At 47.7% G+C, this 24,051-nt stretch overlaps 1 protein-coding gene across 1 annotated transcript in view; it reads right to left on the reverse strand.

The window, feature by feature from the left end:
* LOC139544425 (netrin receptor DCC-like) overlaps positions 1–24,051 on the reverse strand; it is a 653,665-nt gene that overhangs the window by 300,528 nt on the left and 329,086 nt on the right. Inside the window, exons 6-7 of the mRNA XM_071351497.1 lie at positions 22,452–22,606; positions 22,087–22,207 (exon numbers count right to left, since the gene is read on the reverse strand). Of these exons, the coding sequence (XP_071207598.1) occupies positions 22,087–22,207; positions 22,452–22,606 (276 nt within the window). The remainder of the gene's footprint in view (positions 1–22,086; positions 22,208–22,451; positions 22,607–24,051) is intronic.

Genomic DNA, 24,051 nt, shown 5'->3' on the forward strand with positions numbered 1-24,051 from the left:
CGTGATTGACTGTAGACCCTGCCACATACCTCTTGTGTCTGAGCCGTTGAATTGTGACTCCACTTTGTCTCTATACTGATGCTTAGCTTGTTTGATTGCCTTGCGGAGGGAATGGCTGCACTGTTTGTATTCGGTCGTGTTTCCAGTCGCCTTGACATGATTAAAAGCAGTGGTTCGCGCTTTCAGTTTTGCGCGAATGCTGCCGTCAATCCATGGTTTCTGGTTGGGGAAGGTTTTAATAGTCACCGTGGGTACGACATCGCCGATGCACTTGCTAAAAAACTCGCTCACCGAATCAGCGTATTCATCAATGTTATTGAACAGCGTTGAACAGACATGAGCACGGGCGTTTCCTGTTTTAGTTTCTGTTTATAGGCTGGGAGCAACAAAATGGAGTCGTGGTCAGATTGGCAGAAAGGAGGGCGAGGGAGGGCCTTGTATGCGTCGCGGAAGTTAGAGTAGCAATGATCCAGAATTTTGCCAGCCCTGGTCGGGCATTGGATATACTGATACAATTTAGGGATTCTTGTTTTCAAATTAGCCTTGTTAAAATCCCCAGCTACAACAAATAAATAAAATAAAATAAGTCTGAGACACTAGATACTGACGGCCCTCTGATGCCTTTGTTCTATACGGGTGGTCTCAGACAGGTCCTCTATACGGGTGGTCTCAGACAGGTCCTCTATATGGGTGGTCACAGACAGGTCCTCTATATGAGTGGTCATCAGACAGGTCCTCTATATGGGTGGTCAGACAGGTCCTCTATATGGGTGGTCATCAGACAGGTCCTCTATATGGGTGGTCATCAGACAGGTCCTCTATATGGGTGGTCAGACAGGTCCTCTATATGGGTGGTCATCAGACAGGTCCTCTATATGGGTGGTCATCAGACAGGTATTATATACGGGTGGTCATCAGACAGGTCCTCTATATGGGTGGTCATCAGACAGGTCCTCTATATGGGTGGTCATCAGACAGGTCCTCTATATGGGTGGTCATCAGACAGGTCCTCTATATGGGTGGTCATCAGACAGGTCCTCTATACGGGTGGTCATCAGACAGGTCCTCTATATGGGTGGTCATCAGACAGGTCCTCTATATGGGTGGTCATCAGACAGGTCTTATATATGGGTGGTCATCAGACAGGTCCTCTATACGGGTGGTCATCAGACAGGTCCTCTATACGGGTGGTCATCAGACATGTCCTCTATATGGGTGGTCATCAGACAGGTCCTCTATATGGGTGGTCATCAGACAGGTCCTCTATATGGGTGGTCAGACAGGTCCTCTATATGGGTGGTCATCAGACAGGTCATCTATACGGGTGGTCATCAGACAGGTCCTCTATATGGGTGGTCATCAGACAGGTCCTCTATACGGGTGTTCATCAGACAGGTCCTCTATACGGGTGGTCATCAGACAGGTCCTCTATACGGGTGGTCATCAGACAGGTCCTCTATATGGGTGGTCATCAGACAGGTCCTCTATATGGGTGGTCATCAGACAGGTCCTCTATACGGGTGGTCATCAGACAGGTCCTCTATATGGGTGGTCATCAGACAGGTCCTCTATATGGGTGGTCATCAGACAGGTCCTCTATATGGGTGGTCATCAGACAGGTCCTCTATATGGGTGGTCATCAGACCGGTCCTCTATACGGGTGGGCATCAGACAGGTCCTCTATATGGGTGGTCATCAGACAGGTCCTCTATATGGGTGGTCATCAGACAGGTCCTCAATATGGGTGGTCATCAGACAGGTCCTCTATATGGGTGGTCATCAGACAGGTCCTCTATATGGGTGGTCATCAGACAGGTCCTCTATACGGGTGGTCATCAGACAGCAGAGGCTGCTGTCATGCAGTTCATTGATAAATATAAAGCAACACCTGGTGGCACAACGCCTCCCCCCTATTGGACAGGATAGTTTATGTCTATGCATTGATATGGAGGCTACCTGTGCCTTTTAAAAAAATTATTTATGTAGGTCCCGTCCTTGAGCTGTTCTTGTCTAATGATGTTCTGTATTATGTAATTCTGTATTATGTTTCATGTTTCGTGTGGAACCCCAGGAAGAGTAGCTGCTGCTTTTGCAACAAGCGAATGGGGATCCTAATGAAATACCAAAATACCCCAAAAAATACAATAGACTGAAGCTGAGTACCAAAGTGTTCCCTATTCCTTATACCGTGCACTCCTTTTGACCAGGGCCCTATGGCTCCAAAACGACCATCTACACAACCCCCACCCTACCACCACCCTACAGACACCACCCTGGATATACAACCCGTGCCAGGTGTGATTAATAGATTTGCTAGATTAGTGAATTGCTTCTCTCTTCCTCTGGGTCTACAGGTGTTTATTAACATAGAGAGGGGGGGGGGGTGATGTAGCGGGTAACAGTGGGATGAGTTTGGTCTTCCTCACCGAGTAGAAAACGTTCCATTAGATCCTGCTGGCTGCGTTTGTCACTGTCTTAATGTCATGTTGTTGTCATAGTTCCCAATGGCAATCACGCTGTACACAGACTCCAGACATACAATGATTATCTCAAACTACCTCAACATTCCAGGTTGACAGTTATTCCTATTGAATACTGCACCCACAACCGTCCCTCGTCAACTAGTGTTATATAGATGGAGAGAACAGAGACCAATCTGGTTGATGGGGATTAAAAACTAGAGCCAAATGGTTTCTTTATCTCTCTGTCTCTCTGTCTCTCTGTCTCTCTGTCTCACTCACTCACTCACTCACTCACTCACTCACCCTCTCTCCCTCCCTCCCTCCCTCCCTCCCTCCCTCCCTCCCTCCCTCCCTCCCTCCCTCCCTCCCTCCCCTCTTAGTGTCTTGGGCTATAGAGTAGTGTGTTTTATAGTCCTCACAGCACTAATGCTCTCTGCAGTGATGTCACAGCGGAAACCTGGTCTGGACCACAACAGGCCTGATCAGGATCAGTTCTGACTGCAATTGCTATCAGGTGTTGGTGTCCTTCCTCCTCCCTTCCCTCCCTCCTTCCCTCCCTCTTTATTCTCCTCCGTATTCTCTCCTTTTTCTGCTCCTTTTCCCCATCTCTCTCTCCATCCCTCTCCCCCCTCTCTCCATCCCTTTCCCCCCTCTCTCCATCCCTCTCTTCATCCCAATTCCCCCTCTCCATCTCTTTCCCCATTCTCTCCAATCCTCTTTCCATCACTCTCCCATCTTTCTCCATCCCCTTCCCCCCCTCTTTCCACTCGTCTCTCCATCCCTCTCTCCATCCTTCTACCCCGATCTCTATATCCATCCCCCCCTCTCACCATCCCTCTCCCCCCTCTCTTTTGCACGTCATTGTAATCAGAGGGCTGATATAAATACCATGCATGCCAGTCTCTCTTGGCTAAGAGTTGAGGAGAGACTGACTGCATCACTTCTTCTTTTTATAAGAAACATTCATGTGTTGGAAATCCCAAATTGTTTGCATAGTCAACTTACACACAGCTCTGTCACACACACTTATCCCACCAGACATGCCACCAGGGGTCTTTTCACATTCCCCAAATCCAGAACAAATTCAAGAAAGCGTACAGTATTATATAGAGCCCTTATTGCATGGAACTTCCTTCCATCTCATATTGCTCAAATAAACAGCAAACCTGGTTTCAAAAAACAGATAAAGCAACACCTCGCAGCACAACGCCTCTCCCCTATTTGACCAGGATAGTTTGTGTGGATGCATTGATATGTAGTCGACATGTGCCTTAATATGCATGTAGTTCTGTTATTGTCTATTGATGTTCTGTATTATGTTATTCTGTATTGTGTTTCATGTTTTGTGTGGAACCCCAGGAAGAGTAGCTGCTGCTTTTGCAACAACTAATGAGGATCCTAATAAAATACCAAATACCAAATATACCATCCCTCTCTCCATCTCTCTCTATCCCTCTCTCCCTCTCTCTCTCCCCCGCCCTCTCTCCATCTCTCCCTCCCTCCTTCTCATTCCTTTCTCCATCCCTCTCCCCTGATCTCTCTATCCCTCTCCCCCCTCTCTGCACCCCTTTCCCCTGCTCTCATCCCTCTCCCCCCTCTCACCATTCCTCTCCCTCCCTCTCTCCATCTCTATCTCCCTCCCTTTCTCCCCCTCTCTCTCCATCCCTCTCCATCCATCCCTCTCTCTCCATCCATCCCTCTCTCCCCCTCTCTCTCCATCCCTCCCTCTCCATCCATCCCTCTCTCTCCATCCATCCCTCTCTCCCCCTCTCTCTCCATCCCTCCCTCTCCATCCATCCCTCCCTCTCCATCCATCCCTCCCTCTCCATCCATCCATCTCTCTCTATATCTATTACAGTCTCTCCCCCTTATTTCTATCCATCTCTCAATCCCTCTAACGATCACGCTTTTTCTCCCTCCCTCTCTCCCCTCCCTCCCTCTCTCTGTCGAGTGCCTGTGTTGGATCTGTTGGAGTGTGTTGGCAGCTCAGCCTCCAGCAGACATACCAGCGTTTACAATGCAGCTGCCAGCAAGGGTGGAAGAGAGGGACGAGAAGGAGAGAGAGAGAGAGAGAGCGAGAGAGAGAGAGAGAGAGAGAGAGAGACAGAGAGAGAGGGATGAGAAGGAGAGAGAGAGAGAGAGAGAGAGAGAGAGAGAGAGAGAGAGAGAGAGAGAGAGAGAGAGAGAGAGGGAGAGAGAGAGGAGAAGGAGAGAGAGAGAGAGAGAGAGAGAGGGACGAGAAGGAGAGAGAGGGACGAGAAGGAGAGAGAGAGATACAGGGAGTGAGAGAGATACAGAGAGAGAGAGACGAGAAGGAGACAGAGAGAGAGAGAGGGACGAGAAGGAGAGAGAGAGATACACAGAGAGAGAGAGACGAGAAGGAGCTTGGTAGTCTTGGGTAGCTTGGTAGTCTTGGGTAGCTCGGTAGTCTTGGGTAGCTTGGTAGTCTTGGGTAGCTCGGTAGTCTTGGGTAGCTTGGTAGTCTTGGGTAGCTTGGTAGTCTTGGGTAGCTTGGTAGTCTTGGGTAGCTCGGTAGTCTTGGGTAGCTTGGTAGTCTTGGGTAGTCTTGAGCAGCTACGGTCATGGCTAGTCTTGGGTAGCTCGGTAGTCTTGGGTAACTTGGTAGTCTTGGGTAGCTTGGTAGTCTTGGGTAGCTGGTTAGTCTTGGGTAGCTTGGTCGTCTTGGGTAGCTTGGTAGTCTTGGGTAGCTGGTTAGTCTTGGGTAGCTTGGTAGTCTTGGGTAGCTTGGTAGTCTTGGGTAGCTGGGTAGTCTTGGGTATCTTTGGATGTCTTAGGTAGCTTGTGTAGTCTTGGGTAGCTGAGTAGTCTTGGGTAGCTTGGTAGTCTTGGGTAGCTGGGTAGTCTTGGGTATCTTTGGATGTCTTAGGTAGCTTGTGTAGTCTTGGCTAGTCTTGGGTAGTCTAGGGTAGCTTGGGTAGTCTTGGGTAGTCTTTGGCAGATTGTGTAGTCCTGGGTAACTTGGGTAGTCTTATGTAGTCTTGGGTAGCTTAGGTAGTCTTGAGCAGCTACAGTCATCTTGGGTAGTCTTGGGTAGTCTTGGGTAGCTTGGTAGTCTTGGGTAGCTTGGTAGTCTTGGGTAGCTCGGTAGTCTTGGGTAGCTTGGTAGTCTTGGGTAGCTCGGTAGTCTTGGGTAGCTTGGTAGTCTTGGGTAGCTCGGTAGTCTTGGGTAGTCTTGAGCAGCTACGGTCATCGCTAGTCTTGGGTAGCTCGGTAGTCTTGGGTAGCTTGTTAGTCTTAGGTAGTTTGGTAGTCTTGGGTAGCTGGGTAGTCTTGGGTAGTCTTGAGCATCTACGGTCATGGCTAGTCTTGGGTAGCTCGGTAGTCTTGGGTAGCTTGGTAGTCTTGGGTAGCTTGGTAGTCTTGGGTAGCTGGTTAGTCTTGGGTAGCTTGGTAGTCTTGGGTAGCTGGTTAGTCTTGGGTAGCTTGGTAGTCTTGGGTAGCTTGGTAGTCTTGGGTAGCTGGGTAGTCTTGGGTATCTTTGGATGTCTTAGGTAGCTTGGTAGTCTTGGGTAGCTGGTTAGTTTTGGGTAGCTTGGTAGTCTTGGGTAGCTTGGTATTCTTGGTTAGCTGGGTAGTCTTGGGTATCTTTGGATGTCTTAGGTAGCTTGGTCATCTTGGGTAGCTTGGTAGTCTTGGGTAGCTTGGTAGTCTTGGGTATCTTTGGATGTCTTAGGTAGCTTGGTCGTCTTGGGTAGCTTGGTAGTCTTGGGTAGCTGGGTAGCCTTGGGTATCTTTGGATGTCTTAGGTAGCTTGGTAGTCTTGGGTAGCTGGTTAGTCTTGGGTAGCTTGGTAGTCTTCGGTAGCTCGGTAGTCTTGGGTAGCTGGGTAGTCTTGGGTATCTTTGGATGTCTTAGGTAGCTTGGGCGTCTTGGGTAGCTTGGTAGTCTTGGGTAGCTGGTTAGTCTTGGGTAGCTTGGTAGTCTTGGGTAGCTTGGTTGTCTTGGGTAGCTGGGTAGTCTTGGGTATCTTTGGATGTCTTAGGTAGCTTGTGTAGTCTTGGGTAGATGGGTAGTCTTGGGTAGCTTGGTAGTCTTGGGTAGCTGGGTAGTCTTGGGTAGCTGTGTAGTCTTGGGTAGCTGGGTAGTCTTGGGTAGTCTTGGGTAGAATGAGCATGTTTTCTCTCTTTCCAGCTTTGTTATGTTCCGCCAGGACGGATCAAAACAACAACAACCCGAGAGTCTTGAAGATCCAGTCAGCCTCCCGTAGTTCAAAGGGAACAAAAATGAATGGCCAGATATCTCATCTGTTCCACTACAATAATGAATGGCCAGATATCTCCTCTGTTCCACTACAATAATGAATGGCCAGATATCTCATCTGTTCCACTACAATAATGAATGGCCAGATATCTCCTCTGTTCCACTACAATAATGAATGGCCAGATATCTCATCTGTTCCACTACAATAATGACCTGCCAGATATCTCCTCTGTTCCACTACAATAATGAATGGCCTGCCAGATATCTCCTCTGTTCCACTACAATAATGACCTGCCAGATATCTCCTCTGTTCCACTACAATAATGAATGACCTGCCAGGTATCTCCTCTGTTCCACTACAATAATGACCTGCCAGATATCTCCTCTGTTCCACTACAATAATGAATGACCAGATATCTCCTCTGTTCCACTACAATAATGACCTGCCAGATATCTCCTCTGTTCCACTACAATAATGACCTGCCAGATATCTCCTCTGTTCCACTACAATAATGAATGACCTGCCAGGTATCTCCTCTGTCCCACTACAATAATGACCTGCCAGATATCTCCTCTGTTCCACTACAATAATGAATGGCCAGATATCTCCTCTGTTCCACTACAATAATGAATGGCCAGATATCTCCTCTGTTCCACTACAATGTGTCAGACAATACCAAGACATTCTCAGTATGATTACAAATACACTTCACCACTTTACAATCAGAAAATTTGATATAAATACTAAATCCAATCATGTCTCTATTGTTGAAAAGACTGGTTTGGCCACACAGTAACTTGATAGACAGAAACTATGTCCCAAATGGCATATAGAGTTCCCTGTTCCAAAGTAGTGCACTAGAGAATATGGGACAAAGTAATGCACTAGAGAATATGGGACAAAGTAGTGCACTAGAGAATATGATGCCATATGGGACAAAGTAGTGCACTAGAGAATATGATGCCATATGGGACAAAGTAGTGCACTAGAGAATATGGGAGAAAGTAGTGCACTAGAGAATATGGAACAAAGTAGTGCACTAGAGAATATGGAACAAAGTAGTGCACTAGAGAATATGGAACAAAGTAGTGCACTAGAGAATATGATGCCATATGGGACAAAGCCAGAGGCTGATGCTAGGAAGAGAACGAGGGAGGCTAATATTGTGTAATATGGACCCGAGGAGAGCAGATTGCCTATATGGGCTAGTGGGCCTTTTGGGGGCGAGTGGGCCTTTTGGGGGCGAGTGGGCCTTTTGGGGGCGAGTGGGCCTTTTGGGAGCGAGTGGGCCTTTTGGGGGCGAGTGGGCCTTTTGGGGGCGAGTGGGCATTTTGGGGGCGAGTGGGCCTTTTGGGGGCGAGTGGGCCTTTTGGGGGCGAGTGGGCCTTTTGGGGGCGAGTGGGCCTTTTGGGAGCGAGTGGGCCTTTAGGGGGCGAGTGGGCCTTTTGGGGGCGAGTGGGTCTTTTGGGGGCGAGTGGGCCTTTTGGGGGCGAGTGGGCCTTTTGGGAGCGAGTGGGCCTTTTGGGGGCGAGTGGGCCTTTTGGGGGCGAGTGGGCCTTTTGGGGGCGAGTGGGCCTTTTGGGGGCGAGTGGGCCTTTTGGGGGCGAGTGGGCCTTTTGGGAGCGAGTGGGCCTTTTGAAGGCGAGTGGGCCTTATGGGGGCGAGTGGGCCTTTTGGGGGCGAGTGGGCCTTTTGGGGGCGAGTGGGCCTTTAGGGGGCGAGTGGGCCTTATGGGGGCGAGTGGGCCTATGGGCGAGTGGGCCTTTTGGGGGCGAGTGGGCCTTTAGGGGGCGAGTGGGCCTTCTGGGGGCGAGTGGGCCTATGGGCGAGTGGGCCTTTTGGGGGAGAGTGGGCCTTTTGGGGGCGAGTGGGCCTTTTGGGGGCGAGTGGGCCTTTTGGGGGCGAGTGGGCCTTTTGAAGGCGAGTGGGCCTTATGGGGGCGAGTGGGCCTTTTGGGGGCGAGTGGGCCTTTTGGGGGCGAGTGGGCCTTTTGGGGGCGAGTGGGCCTTTAGGGGGCGAGTGGGCCTTATGGGGGCGAGTGGGCCTATGGGCGAGTGGGCCTTTTGGGGGCGAGTGGGCCTTTAGGGGGCGAGTGGGCCTTCTGGGGGCGAGTGGGCCTATGGGCGAGTGGGCCTTCTGGGGGCGAGTGGGCCTATGGGCGAGTGGGCCTTTTGGGGGCGAGTGGGCCTTTTGGGGGCGAGTGGGCCTTTTGGGAGCGAGTGGACCTTTTGGGGGACTTTTTGAGATGACATCTAGTCTGTTGTGGATGGACATGCAGACGTGCTAAGCATTGCTTGCTGTTTAGAGTTTTAGGCTAGGTTTCTGTATAAGCTCTTTGTGACATCTGCTTATGTAAAAAGGGCGTTATAAAATGCATTTGATTGAGAGAGAGAGAGAGAGAGAGAGAGAGAGAGAGAGAGAGAGAGAGAGAGAGAGAGAGAGAGAGAGAGAGAGAGAGAGAGAGAGAGAGAGAGAGAGAGAGAGAGAGAGAGAGAGAGAGAGAGAGAGAGAGAGAGAGAGAGAGAGAGAGAGAGAGAGAGAGAGAGAGAGAGAGAGAGAGAGAGAGAGAGAGAGGAGAGAGAGAGAGAGAGAGAGAGAGAGAGAGAGAGAGAGAGAGAGAGAGAGAGAGAGAGAGAGAGAGAGAGAGAGAGAGAGAGAGAGAGAGAGAGAGAGAGAGACAGAGAGAGAGAGAGAGAGAGAGAGAGAGAGAGAGAGAGAGAGAGAGAGAGAGAGAGAGAGAGAGAGAGAGAGAGAGAGAGAGAGAGAGAGAGAGAGAGAGAGAGAGAGAGAGAGAGAGAGAGAGAGAGAGAGAGAGAGAGAGAGAGAGAGAGAGAGAGAGAGAGAGAGAGAGAGAGAGAGAGAGAGGAGCAACTCATGGACATCTGATGCTATTGATTTCAATGACTGATGATTCTCTGGTTGCCAACACAACGCCAAGCCCAGTGAATATAGATTGCCTTCTAAAGTTTCCTTGATGTGGTCAGGCTATAAACAGCATCAAACAAATGCATATCACCACCACTGCTGGCTTCTTGTTATATTCTAAATGTGTGTTCTTCGTGCTACGGCTAACGACTCCGTTTCTGTCCCAAATGGTACCCTTATCTCTAATGGCCATGGCTCCAGCTGCAGGGCCACCTGACTTCTCTACAAGATGGGTTGGAGTGTGAGACTAATAGGCAGTGGAAAGGTACACACTCGTTATGAATGGAACACCCTGTGCTGTGGTGAAGTATTGAACATTAATGATCTGTGGTGGTGTGTTGAACATTAATGATCTGTGGTGGTGTATTGAACATTAATGATCTGTGGTGGTGTATTGAACATTAATGATCTGTGGTGGTGTATTGAACATTAATGATCTGTGGTGGTGTGTTGAACATTAATGATCTGTGGTGATGTGTTGAACATTAATGATCTGTGGTGGAGTATTGAACATTAATGATATGTGGTGGTGTGTTGAACATTAATGATCTGTGGTGGAGTATTGAACATTAATGATCTGTGGTGGTGTATTGGACATTAATGATCTGTGGTGGTGTATTGGACATTAATGATCTGTGGTGGTGTATTGAACATTAATGATCTGTGGTGGTGTATTGAACATTAATGATCTGTGGTGGTGTATTGAACATTAATGATCTGTGGTGGTGTATTGAATATTATTGATCTGTGGTGGTGTATTGAACATTAATGATCTGTGGTGGTGTATTGAACATGAATGATCTGTGGTGGTGTATTGAACATTCATGATCTGTGGTGGTGTATTGAACATTAATGATCTGTGGTGGTGTATTGAACATTAATGATCTGTGGTGGTGTATTGAACATTAATGATCTGTGGTGATGTGTTGAACATTAATGATCTGTGGTGGAGTATTGAACATTAATGATCTGTGGTGGTGTGTTGAACATTAATGATCTGTGGTGGAGTATTGAACATTAATGATCTGTGGTGGTGTATTGGACATTAATGATCGGTGGTGGTGTATTGGACATTAATGATCTGTGGTGGTGTATTGAACATTAATGATCTGTGGTGGTGTATTGAACATTAATGATATGTGGTGGAGTATTGAACATTAATGATCTGTGGTGGTGTATTGAACATTAATGATCTGTGGTGGTGTGTTGAACATTAATGATCTGTGGTGATGTGTTGAACATTAATGATCTGTGGTGGAGTATTGAACATTAATGATCTGTGGTGGTGTGTTGAACATTAATGATCTGTGGTGGAGTATTGAACATTAATGATCTGTGGTGGTGTATTGGACATTAATGATCTGTGGTGGTGTATTGGACATTAATGATCTGTGGTGGTGTATTGAACATTAATGATCTGTGGTGGTGTATTGAACATTAATGATCTGTGGTGGTGTATTGAACATTAATGATCTGTGGTGGTGTATTGAATATTATTGATCTGTGGTGGTGTATTGAACATTAATGATCTGTGGTGGTGTATTGAACATTAATGATCTGTGGTGGTGTATTGAACATTCATGATCTGTGGTGGTGTATTGAACATTAATGATCTGTGGTGGTGTATTGAACATTAATGATCTGTGGTGGTGTGTTGAACATTAATGATCTGTGGTGATGTGTTGAACATTAATGATCTGTGGTGGAGTATTGAACATTAATGATCTGTGGTGGTGTGTTGAACATTAATGATCTGTGGTGGAGTATTGAACATTAATGATCTGTGGTGGTGTATTGGACATTAATGATCGGTGGTGGTGTATTGGACATTAATGATCTGTGGTGGTGTATTGAACATTAATGATCTGTGGTGGTGTATTGAACATTAATGATATGTGGTGGAGTATTGAACATTAATGATCTGTGGTGGTGTATTGAACATTAATGATCTGTGGTGGTGTATTGAACATTAATGATCTGTGGTGGAGTATTGAACATTAATGATCTGTGGTTGTGTATTGAACATTAATGATCTGTGGTGGTGTATTGAATATTATTGATCTGTGGTGGTGTATTGAACATTAATGATCTGTGGTGGAGTATTGAACATTAATGATCTGTGGTGGTGTATTGAACATTAATGATCTGTGGTGGAGTATTGAACATTAATGATCTGTGGTGGAGTACTGAACATTAATGATCTGTGGTGGTGTATTGAACATTAATGATCTGTGGTGGTGTATTGGACATTAATGATCTGTGGTGGTGTATTGGACATTAATGATCTGTGGTGGTGTATTGGACATTAATGATCTGTGGTGGTGTATTGGACATTAATGATCTGTGGTGGTGTACTGAACATTAATGATCTGTGGTGGTGTATTGAACATTAATGATCTGTGGTGGTGTATTGAACATTAATGATATGTGGTGGTGTATTGAACATTAATGATCTGTGGTGGAGTATTGGACATGAATGATCTGTGGCGGTGTATTGAACATTAATGAGCTGTGGTGGAGTATTGAACATGAATGATCTGTGGTGGAGTATTGAACATTAACGATCTGTGGTGGTGTATTGAACATTAATGAAATGTGATGGAGTATTGAACATTAATGATCTGTGGTGGAGTATTGAACATTAATGATCTGTGGTGGAGTATTGAAATTAATTATCTGTGGTGGTGTATTGAACATTAATGATCTGTGGTGGAGTATTGAACATTAATGATATGTGGTGGTGTATTGAACATTAATGATCTGTGGTGGTGTATTGAACATTAATGATCTGTGGTGGTGTATTGAACATTAATGATCTGTGGTGGAGTATTGGACATTAATGATCTGTGGCGGTGTATTGAACATTAATGAGCTGTGGTGGAGTATTGAACATGAATGATCTGTGGTGGAGTATTGAACATTAACGATCTGTGGTGGTGTATTGAACATTAATGAAATGTGATGGAGTATTGAACATTAATGATCTGTGGTGAAGTATTGAACATTAATGATCTGTGGTGGAGTATTGAAATTAATTATCTGTGGTGGTGTATTGAACATTAATGATCTGTGGTGGAGTATTGAACATTAATGATATGTGGTGGTGTATTGAACATTAATGATCTGTGGTGGAGTATTGAACATTAATGATATGTGGTGGTGTATTGAACATTATTTGATCTGTGGTGGTGTATTAAACATTAATGATCTGTGGTGGTGTATTGAACATTAATGATCTGTGGTGGAGTATTGAACATTAATGATCTGTGGTGGTGTATTGAACATTAATGATATGTGGTGGAGTATTGAACATTAATGATCTGTTGTGGTGTATTGAACATTAATGATCTGTGGTGGAGTATTGAACATTAATGATCTGTGGTGGTGTATTGAACATTAATGATCTGTGGTGGAGTATTGAACATTAATGATCTGTGGTGGAGTACTGAACATTAATGATCTGTGGTGGTGTATTGAACATTAATGATATGTGGTGGTGTATTGAACATTAATGATCTGTGGTGGAGTATTGGACATTAATGATCTGTGGTGGTGTATTGGACATTAATGATCTGTGGTGGTGTATTGGACATTAATGATCTGTGGTGGTGTATTGAACATTAATGATCTGTGGTGGTGTATTGAACATTAATGATCTGTGGTGGTGTATTGAACATTAATGATCTGTGGTGGAGTATTGGACATTAATGATCTGTGGTGGAGTATTGGACATTAATGATCTGTGGTGGTGTATTGGACATTAATGATCTGTGGTGGTGTATTGGACATTAATGATCTGTGGTGGTGTATTGAACATTAATGATCTGTGGTGGTGTATTGAACATTAATGATCTGTGGTGGTGTATTGAACATTAATGATCTGTGGTGGAGTATTGGACATTAATGATCTGTGGTGGTGTGTTGAACATTAATGATCTGTGGTGGTGTGTTGAACATTAATTTTATTTATTTATTTTTATTTTACCATTATTTTACCAGGTAAGTTGACTGAGAACACGTTCTCATTTGCAGCAACGACCTGGGGAATAGTTACAGGGGAGAGGAGGGGGATGAATGAGCCAATTGTAAACTGGGGATTATTAGGTGACCGTGATGGTTGAGGGCCAGATTGGGAATTTAGCTAGGACACCGGGGTTAACACCCCTACTCTTACGATAAGTGCCATGGGATCTTTAATGACCTCAGAGAGTCAGGACACCCGTTTAACGTCCCATCCGAAAGACGGCACCCTACACAGAGCAGTGTCCCCAATCACTGCCCTGGGGCATTGGGATCTTTGTTTAGACCAGAGGAAAGAGTGCCTCCTACTGGCCCTCCAACACCACTTCCAGCAGCACCTGGTCTCCCATCCAGGGACTGACCAGGACCAACCCTGCTTAGCTTCAGAAGCAAGCCAGCAGTGGTATGCAGGGTGGTATGCTGCTGGCATGCTGGCAATGATCTGTGGTGGTGTATTGAACATTAATGATCTGTGGTGGTGTATTGAACATTAAGGATCTGTGGTGGTGTATTGAACATTAATGATCTGTGGTGGTGTATTGAACATTAATGATCTGTGGTGGTGTATTGAACATGAATGATCTGTGGTGGTGTATTGAACATTAATGATCTGTGGTGGTGTATTGAACATTAAGGATCTGTGGTGGTGTATTGAACACAGTCTGGTGCTGTACAGTCAGTACCCTTCCTCTCTCTCCACGAGACCGGTTCAATTCCCTACATTTGATGAATTAAACCCAACACACTGGTTCTGTACGGAACATTGCTCATCTACTGCACAGTATTATTTTGTTTCTGCACAGTTTACTACAGGTCACTCACACACACTCTCTCTCTCGCCCTTCCATTTCCCCCGATATAATTAACACCATGTGTGAATCACATCGACACAATCAACACTCTCAAGAAGGAGAGGTCCAACAAGCAAGCTCCTGTGTGTCCATCAAGTCCCTTCCTTTCTGTATCGCTCCAAATAAAGGCTGTTACCCATTGCTCTATTACCCTTTGTTACTGGGTTACTGACACGAGGGGGAGGTTTGGGTGGGTGTGGGGGGGGGGGGGGGGGCTTGGGGTTACAGGGTGACAGGAGTCAGGAGAGACTGGAGGTGTTGATATGAGAAGGCGAGGAGGGGGAGGGTGAGGAGGGGGGGTGGGGGGGGGGTAACAGAATGCCTGGCATCACTAGGGCCAACTCGGGGGTAATCCTCCCCTCACCTGATCCCACGGGGTTCATGGGAGCAGCTGACTGGCTGATGGAGCCTGCTGTGGGCCATGGCGGGGGGAGGGGTGGGGTTGTTGTTTGCCAGGGGTTTCCGTGGCAACGGTAACTGGGGGTTTCTGACTCCCAACTGTCAGTCTGGCTGCTCTGATTTGTTTTCTGTTTATTTCGGTGAGTCTTTGTCAGCATGGGCCCTGGTCAAAAGGCTTTTAGTTTCTCAGTCATCTGTGCCTGCTGTTACGACTGTTCTCAGCTAAGGCTCAGGGGAGGCCCTCACATTGTTTGAGCAGTGATTCAGAAAGAGAATGAAGGAAAACAGGGAAGTCTCTCTCTCCTCAAGGATCATCTATAGTTTCCCAGTGACAGATTAAGACTGTAACAGTGCTGGAGTCCTACTGGGCTTCTTAATTGGTAACACTTTTCCTTCCTGTTGAAGTACTTCCTTAATGAAACATTCCTAATGAAACTGCTACAGCTGAGTGATGTGACAGTGATTAAAGAATAACTTTGTAAGACAAGACAGGGTTGAGTGAAAGGCTAAATTAACTTCTGGGCGGTAACAGAGCCTTAAGCAGGGTAAAACTCTCCCACCCCTGCATTTGCTGAAAAAGCGACAGAAAACCCCCAGCACAGCCATAAAGGGCCATGTATTCCCATTACGCCTGATGCAACAACCAGCACAGCCATAAAGGACCATGTTTTCCCATTACGCCTGATGCAACAACCAGCACAGCCATAAAGGACCATGTTTTCCCATTACGCCTGATGCAACAACCAGCACAGCCATAAAGGACCATGTTTTCCCATTACGCCTGATGCAACAACCAGCACAGCCATAAAGGACCATGTTTTCCCATTACGCCTGATGCAACAACCAGCACAGCCATAAAGGACCATGTTTTCCCATTACGCCTGATGCAACAACCAGCACAGCCATAAAGGACCATGTTTTCCCATTACGCCTGATGCAACAACCAGCACAGCCATAAAGGACCATGTTTTCCCATTACGCCTGATGCAACAACCAGCACAGCCATAAAGGACCATGTTTTCCCATTACGCCTGATGCAACAACCAGCACAGCCATAAAGGACCATGTTTTCCCATTACGCCTGATACAACAACCAGCACAGCCATAAAGGACCATGTTTTCCCATTACGCCTGATGCAACAACCAGCACAGCCATAAAGGACCATGTTTTCCCATTACGCCTGATGCAACAACCAGCACAGCCATAAAGGACCATGTTTTCCCATTACGCCTGATGCAACAACCAGCACAGCCATAAAGGACCATGTTTTCCCATTACGCCTGATGCAACAACCAGCACAGCCATAAAGGACCATGTTTTCCCATTACGCCTGATGCAACAACCAGCACAGCCATAAAGGACCATGTTTTCCCATTACGCCTGATGCAACAACCAGCACAGCCATAAAGGGCCATGTTTTCCCATTACGCCTGATGCAACAACCAGCACAGCCATAAAGGACCATGTTTTCCCATTACGCCTGATGCAACAACCAGCACAGCCATAAAGGACCATGTATTCCTACAACAGCCCCACCTTACACACACACACACACACACACACACACACACACACACACACACGAACAAACGAACAGCAGTAGCTTAGCATGTCGGAGCACACCGATACGGTCTGAGAATACCAGAGGGAGACCGTCTAATTGAATGAAGCCCAACAAGACATTGGGAGAACAGACAGTGGCTGTGACGCAGGGAGACAGGAAAGGTCTGCTCTCTCAGATGTTACCCATTCCAGCTGTTGAGTCAGCTGTTGAAAGGGAACGGGGCGCTGTATCTATGACAGGAAGGGAACGGGGCGCTGTATCTATGACAGGAAGGGAAACGGGGCGCTGTATCGATGACAGGAAGGGAAACGGGGCGCTGTATCTAAGACAGGAAGGGAACGGGGCGCTGTATCTAAGACAGGAAGGGAACGGGGCGCTGTATCTAAGACAGGAAGGGAACGGGGCGCAGTATCTAAGACAGGAAGGGAACGGGGCGCTGTATCTAAGACAGGAAGGGAACGGGGCGCTTTATCTATGACAGGAAGGGAACGGGGCGCCGTATCTATGACAGGAAGGGAACGGGGTGCTGTATCTAAGACAGGAAGGGAACGGGGCGCTGTATCTAAGACAGGAAGGGAACGGGGCGCTTTATCTATGACAGGAAGGGAACGGGGCGCCGTATCTATGACAGGAAGGGAACGGGGTGCTGTATCTAAGACAGGAAGGGAACGGGGCGCTGTATCTAAGACAGGAAGGGAACGGGGCGCTGTATCTAAGACAGGAAGGGAACTGGGAGCTGTATCTAAGACAGGAAGGGAACGGGGCGCTGTATCTAAGACAGGAAGGGAACGGGGTGCTGTATCTAAGACAGGAAGGGAACGGGGCGCTGTATCTAAGACAGGAAGGGAACGGGGCGCTTTATCTATGACAGGAAGGGAACGGGGCGCCGTATCTATGACAGGAAGGGAACGGGGTGCTGTATCTAAGACAGGAAGGGAACGGGGCGCTGTATCTAAGACAGGAAGGGAACGGGGCGCTGTATCTAAGACAGGAAGGGAACTGGGAGCTGTATCTAAGACAGGAAGGGAACGGGGCGCTGTATCTAAGACAGGAAGGGAACGGGGCGCTTTATCTATGACAGGAAGGGAACGGGGCGCCGTATCTATGACAGGAAGGGAACGGGGTGCTGTATCTAAGACAGGAAGGGAACGGGGTGCTGTATCTAAGACAGGAAGGGAACGGGGCGCTGTATCTAAGACAGGAAGGGAACGGGGCGCTGTATCTAAGACAGGAAGGGAACGGGGCGCTGTATCTAAGACAGGAAGGGAACAGGGTGCTGTATCTAAGACAGGAAGGGAACGGGGCGCTGTATCTAAGACAGGAAGGGAACTGGGCGCTGTATCTATGACAGGAAGGGAAACGGGGCGCTGTATCTAAGACAGGAAGGGAACGGGGCGCTGTATCTAAGACAGGAAGGGAACGGGGAGCTGTATCTAAGACAGGAAGGGGAACTGGGCACTGTATCTATGACAGGAAGGGAACGGGGCGCTGTATCTAAGACAGGAAGGGAACGGGGCGCTGTATCTAAGACAGGAAGGGAACGGGGCGCTGTATCTATGACAGGAAGGAAAACGGGGCGCTGTATCTAAGACAGGAAGGGAACTGGGCGCTGTATCTAAGACAGGAAGGGAACGGGGCGCTGTATCTAAGACAGGAAGGAAAACGGGGCGCTGTATCTATGACAGGAAGGGAACGGGGCGCTGTATCTATGAAAGGAAGATAACAGGGCGCTGTATCTAAGACAGGAAGGGAACGGGGCGCTGTATCTAAGACAGGAAGGGAACGGGGCGCTGTATCTATGACAGGAAGGGAAACGGGGTGCTGTATCTAAGACAGGAAGGGAACGGGGCGCTGTATCTAAGACAGGAAGGGAACGGGGCGCTGTATCTAAGACAGGAAGGGAACGGGGCGCTGTATCTAAGACAGGAAGGGAACTGGGAGCTGTATCTAAGACAGGAAGGGAACGGGGCGCTGTATCTAAGACAGGAAGGGAACGGGGTGCTGTATCTAAGACAGGAAGGGAACGGGGCGCTGTATCTAAGACAGGAAGGGAACGGGGCGCTTTATCTATGACAGGAAGGGAACGGGGCGCCGTATCTATGACAGGAAGGGAACGGGGTGCTGTATCTAAGACAGGAAGGGAACGGGGCGCTGTATCTAAGACAGGAAGGGAACGGGGCGCTGTATCTAAGACAGGAAGGGAACTGGGAGCTGTATCTAAGACAGGAAGGGAACGGGGCGCTGTATCTAAGACAGGAAGGGAACGGGGCGCTTTATCTATGACAGGAAGGGAACGGGGCGCCGTATCTATGACAGGAAGGGAACGGGGTGCCGTATCTAAGACAGGAAGGGAACGGGGTGCTGTATCTAAGACAGGAAGGGAACGGGGCGCTGTATCTAAGACAGGAAGGGAACGGGGCGCTGTATCTAAGACAGGAAGGGAACGGGGCGCTGTATCTAAGACAGGAAGGGAACAGGGCGCTGTATCTAAGACAGGAAGGGAACGGGGCGCTGTATCTAAGACAGGAAGGGAACTGGGCGCTGTATCTATGACAGGAAGGGAAACGGGGCGCTGTATCTAAGACAGGAAGGGAACGGGGCGCTGTATCTAAGACAGGAAGGGAACGGGGAGCTGTATCTAAGACAGGAAGGGGAACTGGGCACTGTATCTATGACAGGAAGGGAACGGGGCGCTGTATCTAAGACAGGAAGGGAACGGGGTGCTGTATCTAAGACAGGAAGGGAACGGGGCGCTGTATCTATGACAGGAAGGAAAACGGGGCGCTGTATCTAAGACAGGAAGGGAACTGGGCGCTGTATCTAAGACAGGAAGGGAACGGGGCGCTGTATCTAAGACAGGAAGGAAAACGGGGCGCTGTATCTATGACAGGAAGGGAACGGGGCGCTGTATCTATGAAAGGAAGATAACAGGGCGCTGTATCTAAGACAGGAAGGGAACGGGGCGCTGTATCTAAGACAGGAAGGGAACGGGGCGCTGTATCTAAGACAGGAAGGGAACGGGGCGTCACAGCATGGTGACATGTGTGTGTCAAGGGACAGCATAGGGATGTATTATTACTGAATTTCAAATCCCAGGGCGGGAGATGCTACACTCTAAAATGACACCAATCTGGATATCTGAAATTCTCCGAAGTAAAAGCAGGATTTAGAAGAGGGATATAGGTTAGGGGGGAGGGAGGAGGGAGGATTTAGAAGAGGGATATAGGTTAGGGGGGAGGGAGGATTTAGAAGAGGGATATAGGTTAGGGGGGAGGGAGGAGGGAGGATTTAGAAGAGGGATATAGGTTAGGGGGGAGGGAGGAGGGAGGATTTAGAAGAGGGATATAGGTTAGGGGAGAGGGAGAGGGAGGAGGGAGGATTTAGAAGAGGGATATGGGTTAGGGGTGAGGGAGGAGGGAGGATTTAGAAGAGGGATATAGGTTAGGGGGGAGGGAGGAGGGAGGATTTAGCCTTATATGGACAGAAGGGGACAGATGTACCAACATCTTCTTTTGCTTGGACATACAGTATAGTGTACACATCAATGGACCCGAGATACAGAGAACATGGATCAGACCCAGAATGCCGACCAGAGTCCGAATATACCCAAACAGCTAGGAGTTGAACAGCTAAGAGTTGAACAGCTCTGAGTTGAATAGATAGGAGTTGAACAGCTATGAGTTGAATAGATAGGAGTTGAACAGCTATGAGTTGAATAGATAGGAGTTGAACAGCTATGAGTTTAATAGATAGGAGTTGAACAGCTAGGAGTTGAACCGCTAGGAGTTGAACCGCTTGGAGTTGAACCGCTAGGAGTTGAACCGCTAGGAGTTGAACCGCTAGGAGTTGAACCGCTAGGAGTTGAACCGCTAGGAGTTGAACCGCTAGGAGTTGAACAGATAGGAGTTGAACAGACAGGAGTTGAACAGACAGGAGTTGAACAGACAGGAGTTGAACAGACAGGAGTTGAACAGACAGGAGTTGAACAGACAGGAGTTGAACAGCTGGGAGTTGAGCAGATAGGAGTTGAACAGACAGGAGTTGAACAGACAGGAGTTGAACAGATAGGAGTTGAACAGACAGGAGTTGAACAGACAGGAGTTGAACAGACAGGAGTTGAACAGACAGGAGTTGAACCGCTGGGAGTTGAGCAGCTGGGAGTTGAACAGATAGGAGTTTGTGGTGATATGACCCAACTCTGACCCTGACTCAAAACATAATTTCACACATGCTAATTTTGCCCTTCTCCGTTGAGTAATAACTTTGCGTGTGAATGTCAAAATAAATCAACAACATCACTGAGTCATTGCTGCATCCTCCCATTGACCTTTCTGTGTCTACGGGCCAGACGAAGACGCCGTGTCACAGAGAAACAAGCCTACGGTGCCCATATTAGGACATCCTTTGAGTCACAAGGAGTTGGTGTCACATTGACTACAGGCTGGCAAGGGTGAGGAGGAGGAGGAATGGAGGAGTGACGGGTGAGGAGGGGAGGGTGAGGAGGAGTGGAGGAGTGGAGGGTGAAGAGGGGAGGGTGAGGAAGAGGGATGGAGGAGTGGGGGTGAGGAAGAGGGATGGAGGAGTGAGGGGTGAGGAGGGGAGGGTGAGGAAGAGGGATGGAGTAGGGGAGGGTGAGGAGGGGAGGGTGAGGAAGAGGGATGGAGTAGGGGAGGGTGAGGAGGGGAGGGTGAGGAAGAGGGATGGAGGAGGGATGTAGAGGAAAGGTTGGTGTGTGTTGGTGTGTGTTGGTGTGTGTTGGTGTGTGTTGGTGTGTATTGGTGTGTCTTGGTGTGTATTTGTGTGTGTTGGTGTGTGTTGGTGTGCATTGGTGTGTGTTGGTGTGTGTTGGTGTGTGTTGGTGTGTATTGGTGTGTGTTGGTGTGTGTTGGTGTGTATTGGTGTGTGTTGTTGTGTGTTGGTGTGTATTGGTGTGTGTTGGTGTGTGTTGGTGTGTGTTGGTGTGTGTTGTTGTGTGTTGGTGTGTATTGGTGTGTGTTGGTGTGTATTTGTGTGTATTGGTGTGTGTTGGTGTGTATTTGTTGGTGTGTATTGGTGTGTGTTGGTGTGTGTTGGTGTGTATTGGTGTGTATTGGTGTGTATTGGTGTGTGTTGGTGTGTGTTGGTGTGTGTTGGTGTGGGTTGGTGTGTATTGGTGTGTGTTGATGTGTTTTTGTGTGTGTTGGTGTGTGTTGGTGTGTATTGGTGTGTATTGGTGTTGGTGTGCATTGGTGTGTGTCAGTGTATGTTGGTGTGTATTGGTGTGTATTGGTGTGTGTTGGTGTGTGTTGGTGTGTGTTGGTGTGTGATGGTGTGTGTCTGTGTGTATTGGTGTGTGTTAGTGTTTATTGGTGTGTGTTGGTGTGTGTTAGTGTATGTTGGTGTGTATTGGTGTATGTTGGTGTTTATTGGTGTGTGTTGGTGTGTGTTGGTGTATGTTGGTGTGTATTGGTGTGTGTTGGTTTGTATTAAGCTGAGAGAGAGAGATTTAGAGGTGGAGCTGAGACACACAGAGAGAGAGAGACATTTAAGCTGAGACACACAGAGAGAGACATTAAGCTGAGACACACAGAGAGAGACATTAAGTTGAGACACACATAGAGAGAAGTTTAGCTTGGCATGGCCTGGTTATGTCTGTCTCTTACCTGGCTCTCTCAGTATGAGCTGGGCCATAGCCTGGGCGTTCCCTGCTTCATTCTCAGCCACACACTGATAGAAACCTTCATCTGACTTCACCAGACCAAGGATCTGGAGGTTACTGCCATCCTAAAGAGGAGGGTACAACTTTTAGAACGCGATTTGATTGTTCAATGTACATGAAGGTGTCATGTTAAGTTGTCTTCTGCTAAACATCAACCGCTCCACAAGACATACAGTACCTACACAGAAATGTGATACTATACAGAGTTGTGGTACTATATATTACTGTACATGGGTTACAAAACACCCCCCCCCCCCCCTCACCCCCACACACACACACACACACAGTCCTTTGGTTCGTGTAACTTACAACGATCTGGAAGTAGTCACTGGGGATGACCTCCTCTCCGTTCTTCATCCAACGCACCGTGGGAAGAGGATTCCCCGTTACAGCACACTCCAGCTCCATGTCCGTACTCTCGTAGGAATACGTGTTGGTGGGGTAGTTCAGGAACTGGGGTGGCACTGTACAGAGAGGTGAAAGAGGGGGGGTTAGGTATAAACGTAGATGTGGGTGTAGGCTTAGATTTTTGTGTATTGTTATTGGTTAGGGTTGGGGTTGTTTCAGGAACTGTGGAGGAACTGTAGAGAGAGAGATACAGGGTTAAGGTTAAGGTTAGGGTTAGGGTTAGGGTTAGGGTTAGGGTTAGGGTTAGGGTTAGGGTTAGGGTTAGGGTTAGGGTTAGGGTTAGGGTTAGGGTTAGGGTTAGGGTCAAGGTTAGGGTTAGGGTTAGGGTTAGGTCAGGGTTAATGTTAGGGTTAGGGTCAGGGTTAGGGTTAAGGTTAGGGTTAGGGTCAGGGTTAAGGATAGGGATAGGGTTAGGGTCAGGGTTAGGGTCAGGGTTAAGGTTAGGGTTAGGGTTAGGGTCAGGGTTAGGGTTAGGGTCAGGGTTAAGGATAGGGATAGGGTTAGGGTTAGGGTCAGGGTTAGGTCAGGGTTAAGGTTAGGGTTAGGGTCAGGGTTAAGGATAGGGATAGGGTCAGGGTTAAGGATAGGGATAGGGATAGGGTTAGGGTTAGGGTCAGGGTTAGGTCAGGGTTAAGGTTAGGGTTAGGGTCAGGGTTAAGGATAGGGATAGGGTTAGGGTTAGGGTTAGGGTTAGTATAAGGGTGGGGTTAAGGTTAGGGTTCGGGTTCGGGTTCGGGTTCAGGTTAGGGTTATGTTTAAGAGGATTTCTGTTTATGTTGGTTAGGGTTAAGGTTAAGGTTAGGGGAACAGAATACAGGAGAAGATGAAAAACCAGGAGGCAAACAGGTGGATGACAGCTTGGTAAAAGGTATCAGTGGATGACAGCTTGGTAACAAGTATCAGTGGATGACAGCTTGGTAACAAGTATCAGGTGGATGACAGCTTGGGAACACGTATCAGTGGATGACAGCTTGGGAACAAGTATCAGGTGGATGACAGCTTGGGAACAAGTATCAGTGGATGACAGCTTGGTAACAAGCAATTAGTGGATGAGAGCTTGGTAAAAGGTATCAGTGGATGACAGCTAGGTAACAAGTATCAGTGGATGACAGCTTGGTAACAAGTATCAGTGGATGACAGCTTGGTAACAAGCATCAGGTGGATGACAGCTTGGGAACAAGTATCCAGTGGATGACAGCTTGGTAACAAGTATCAGGTGGATGACAGCTTGGGAACAAGTATCAGTGGATGACAGCTTGGTAACAAGCAATTAGTGGATGACAGCTTGGTAAAAGGTATCAGTGGATGACAGCTAGGTAACAAGTATCAGTGGATGACAGCTTGGTAACAAGTATCAGTGGATGACAGCTTGGTAACAAGTATCAGTGGATGACAGCTTGGTAACAAGTATCCAGTGGATGACAGCTTGGGAACAAGTATCAGTGGATGACAGCTTGGGAACAAGTATCAGTGGATGACAGCTTGGGAACAAGCATCAGGT

Source organism: Salvelinus alpinus, chromosome 18 (assembly GCF_045679555.1).
Source record: "Salvelinus alpinus chromosome 18, SLU_Salpinus.1, whole genome shotgun sequence".
Lineage (NCBI taxonomy): Eukaryota > Metazoa > Chordata > Actinopteri > Salmoniformes > Salmonidae > Salvelinus > Salvelinus alpinus.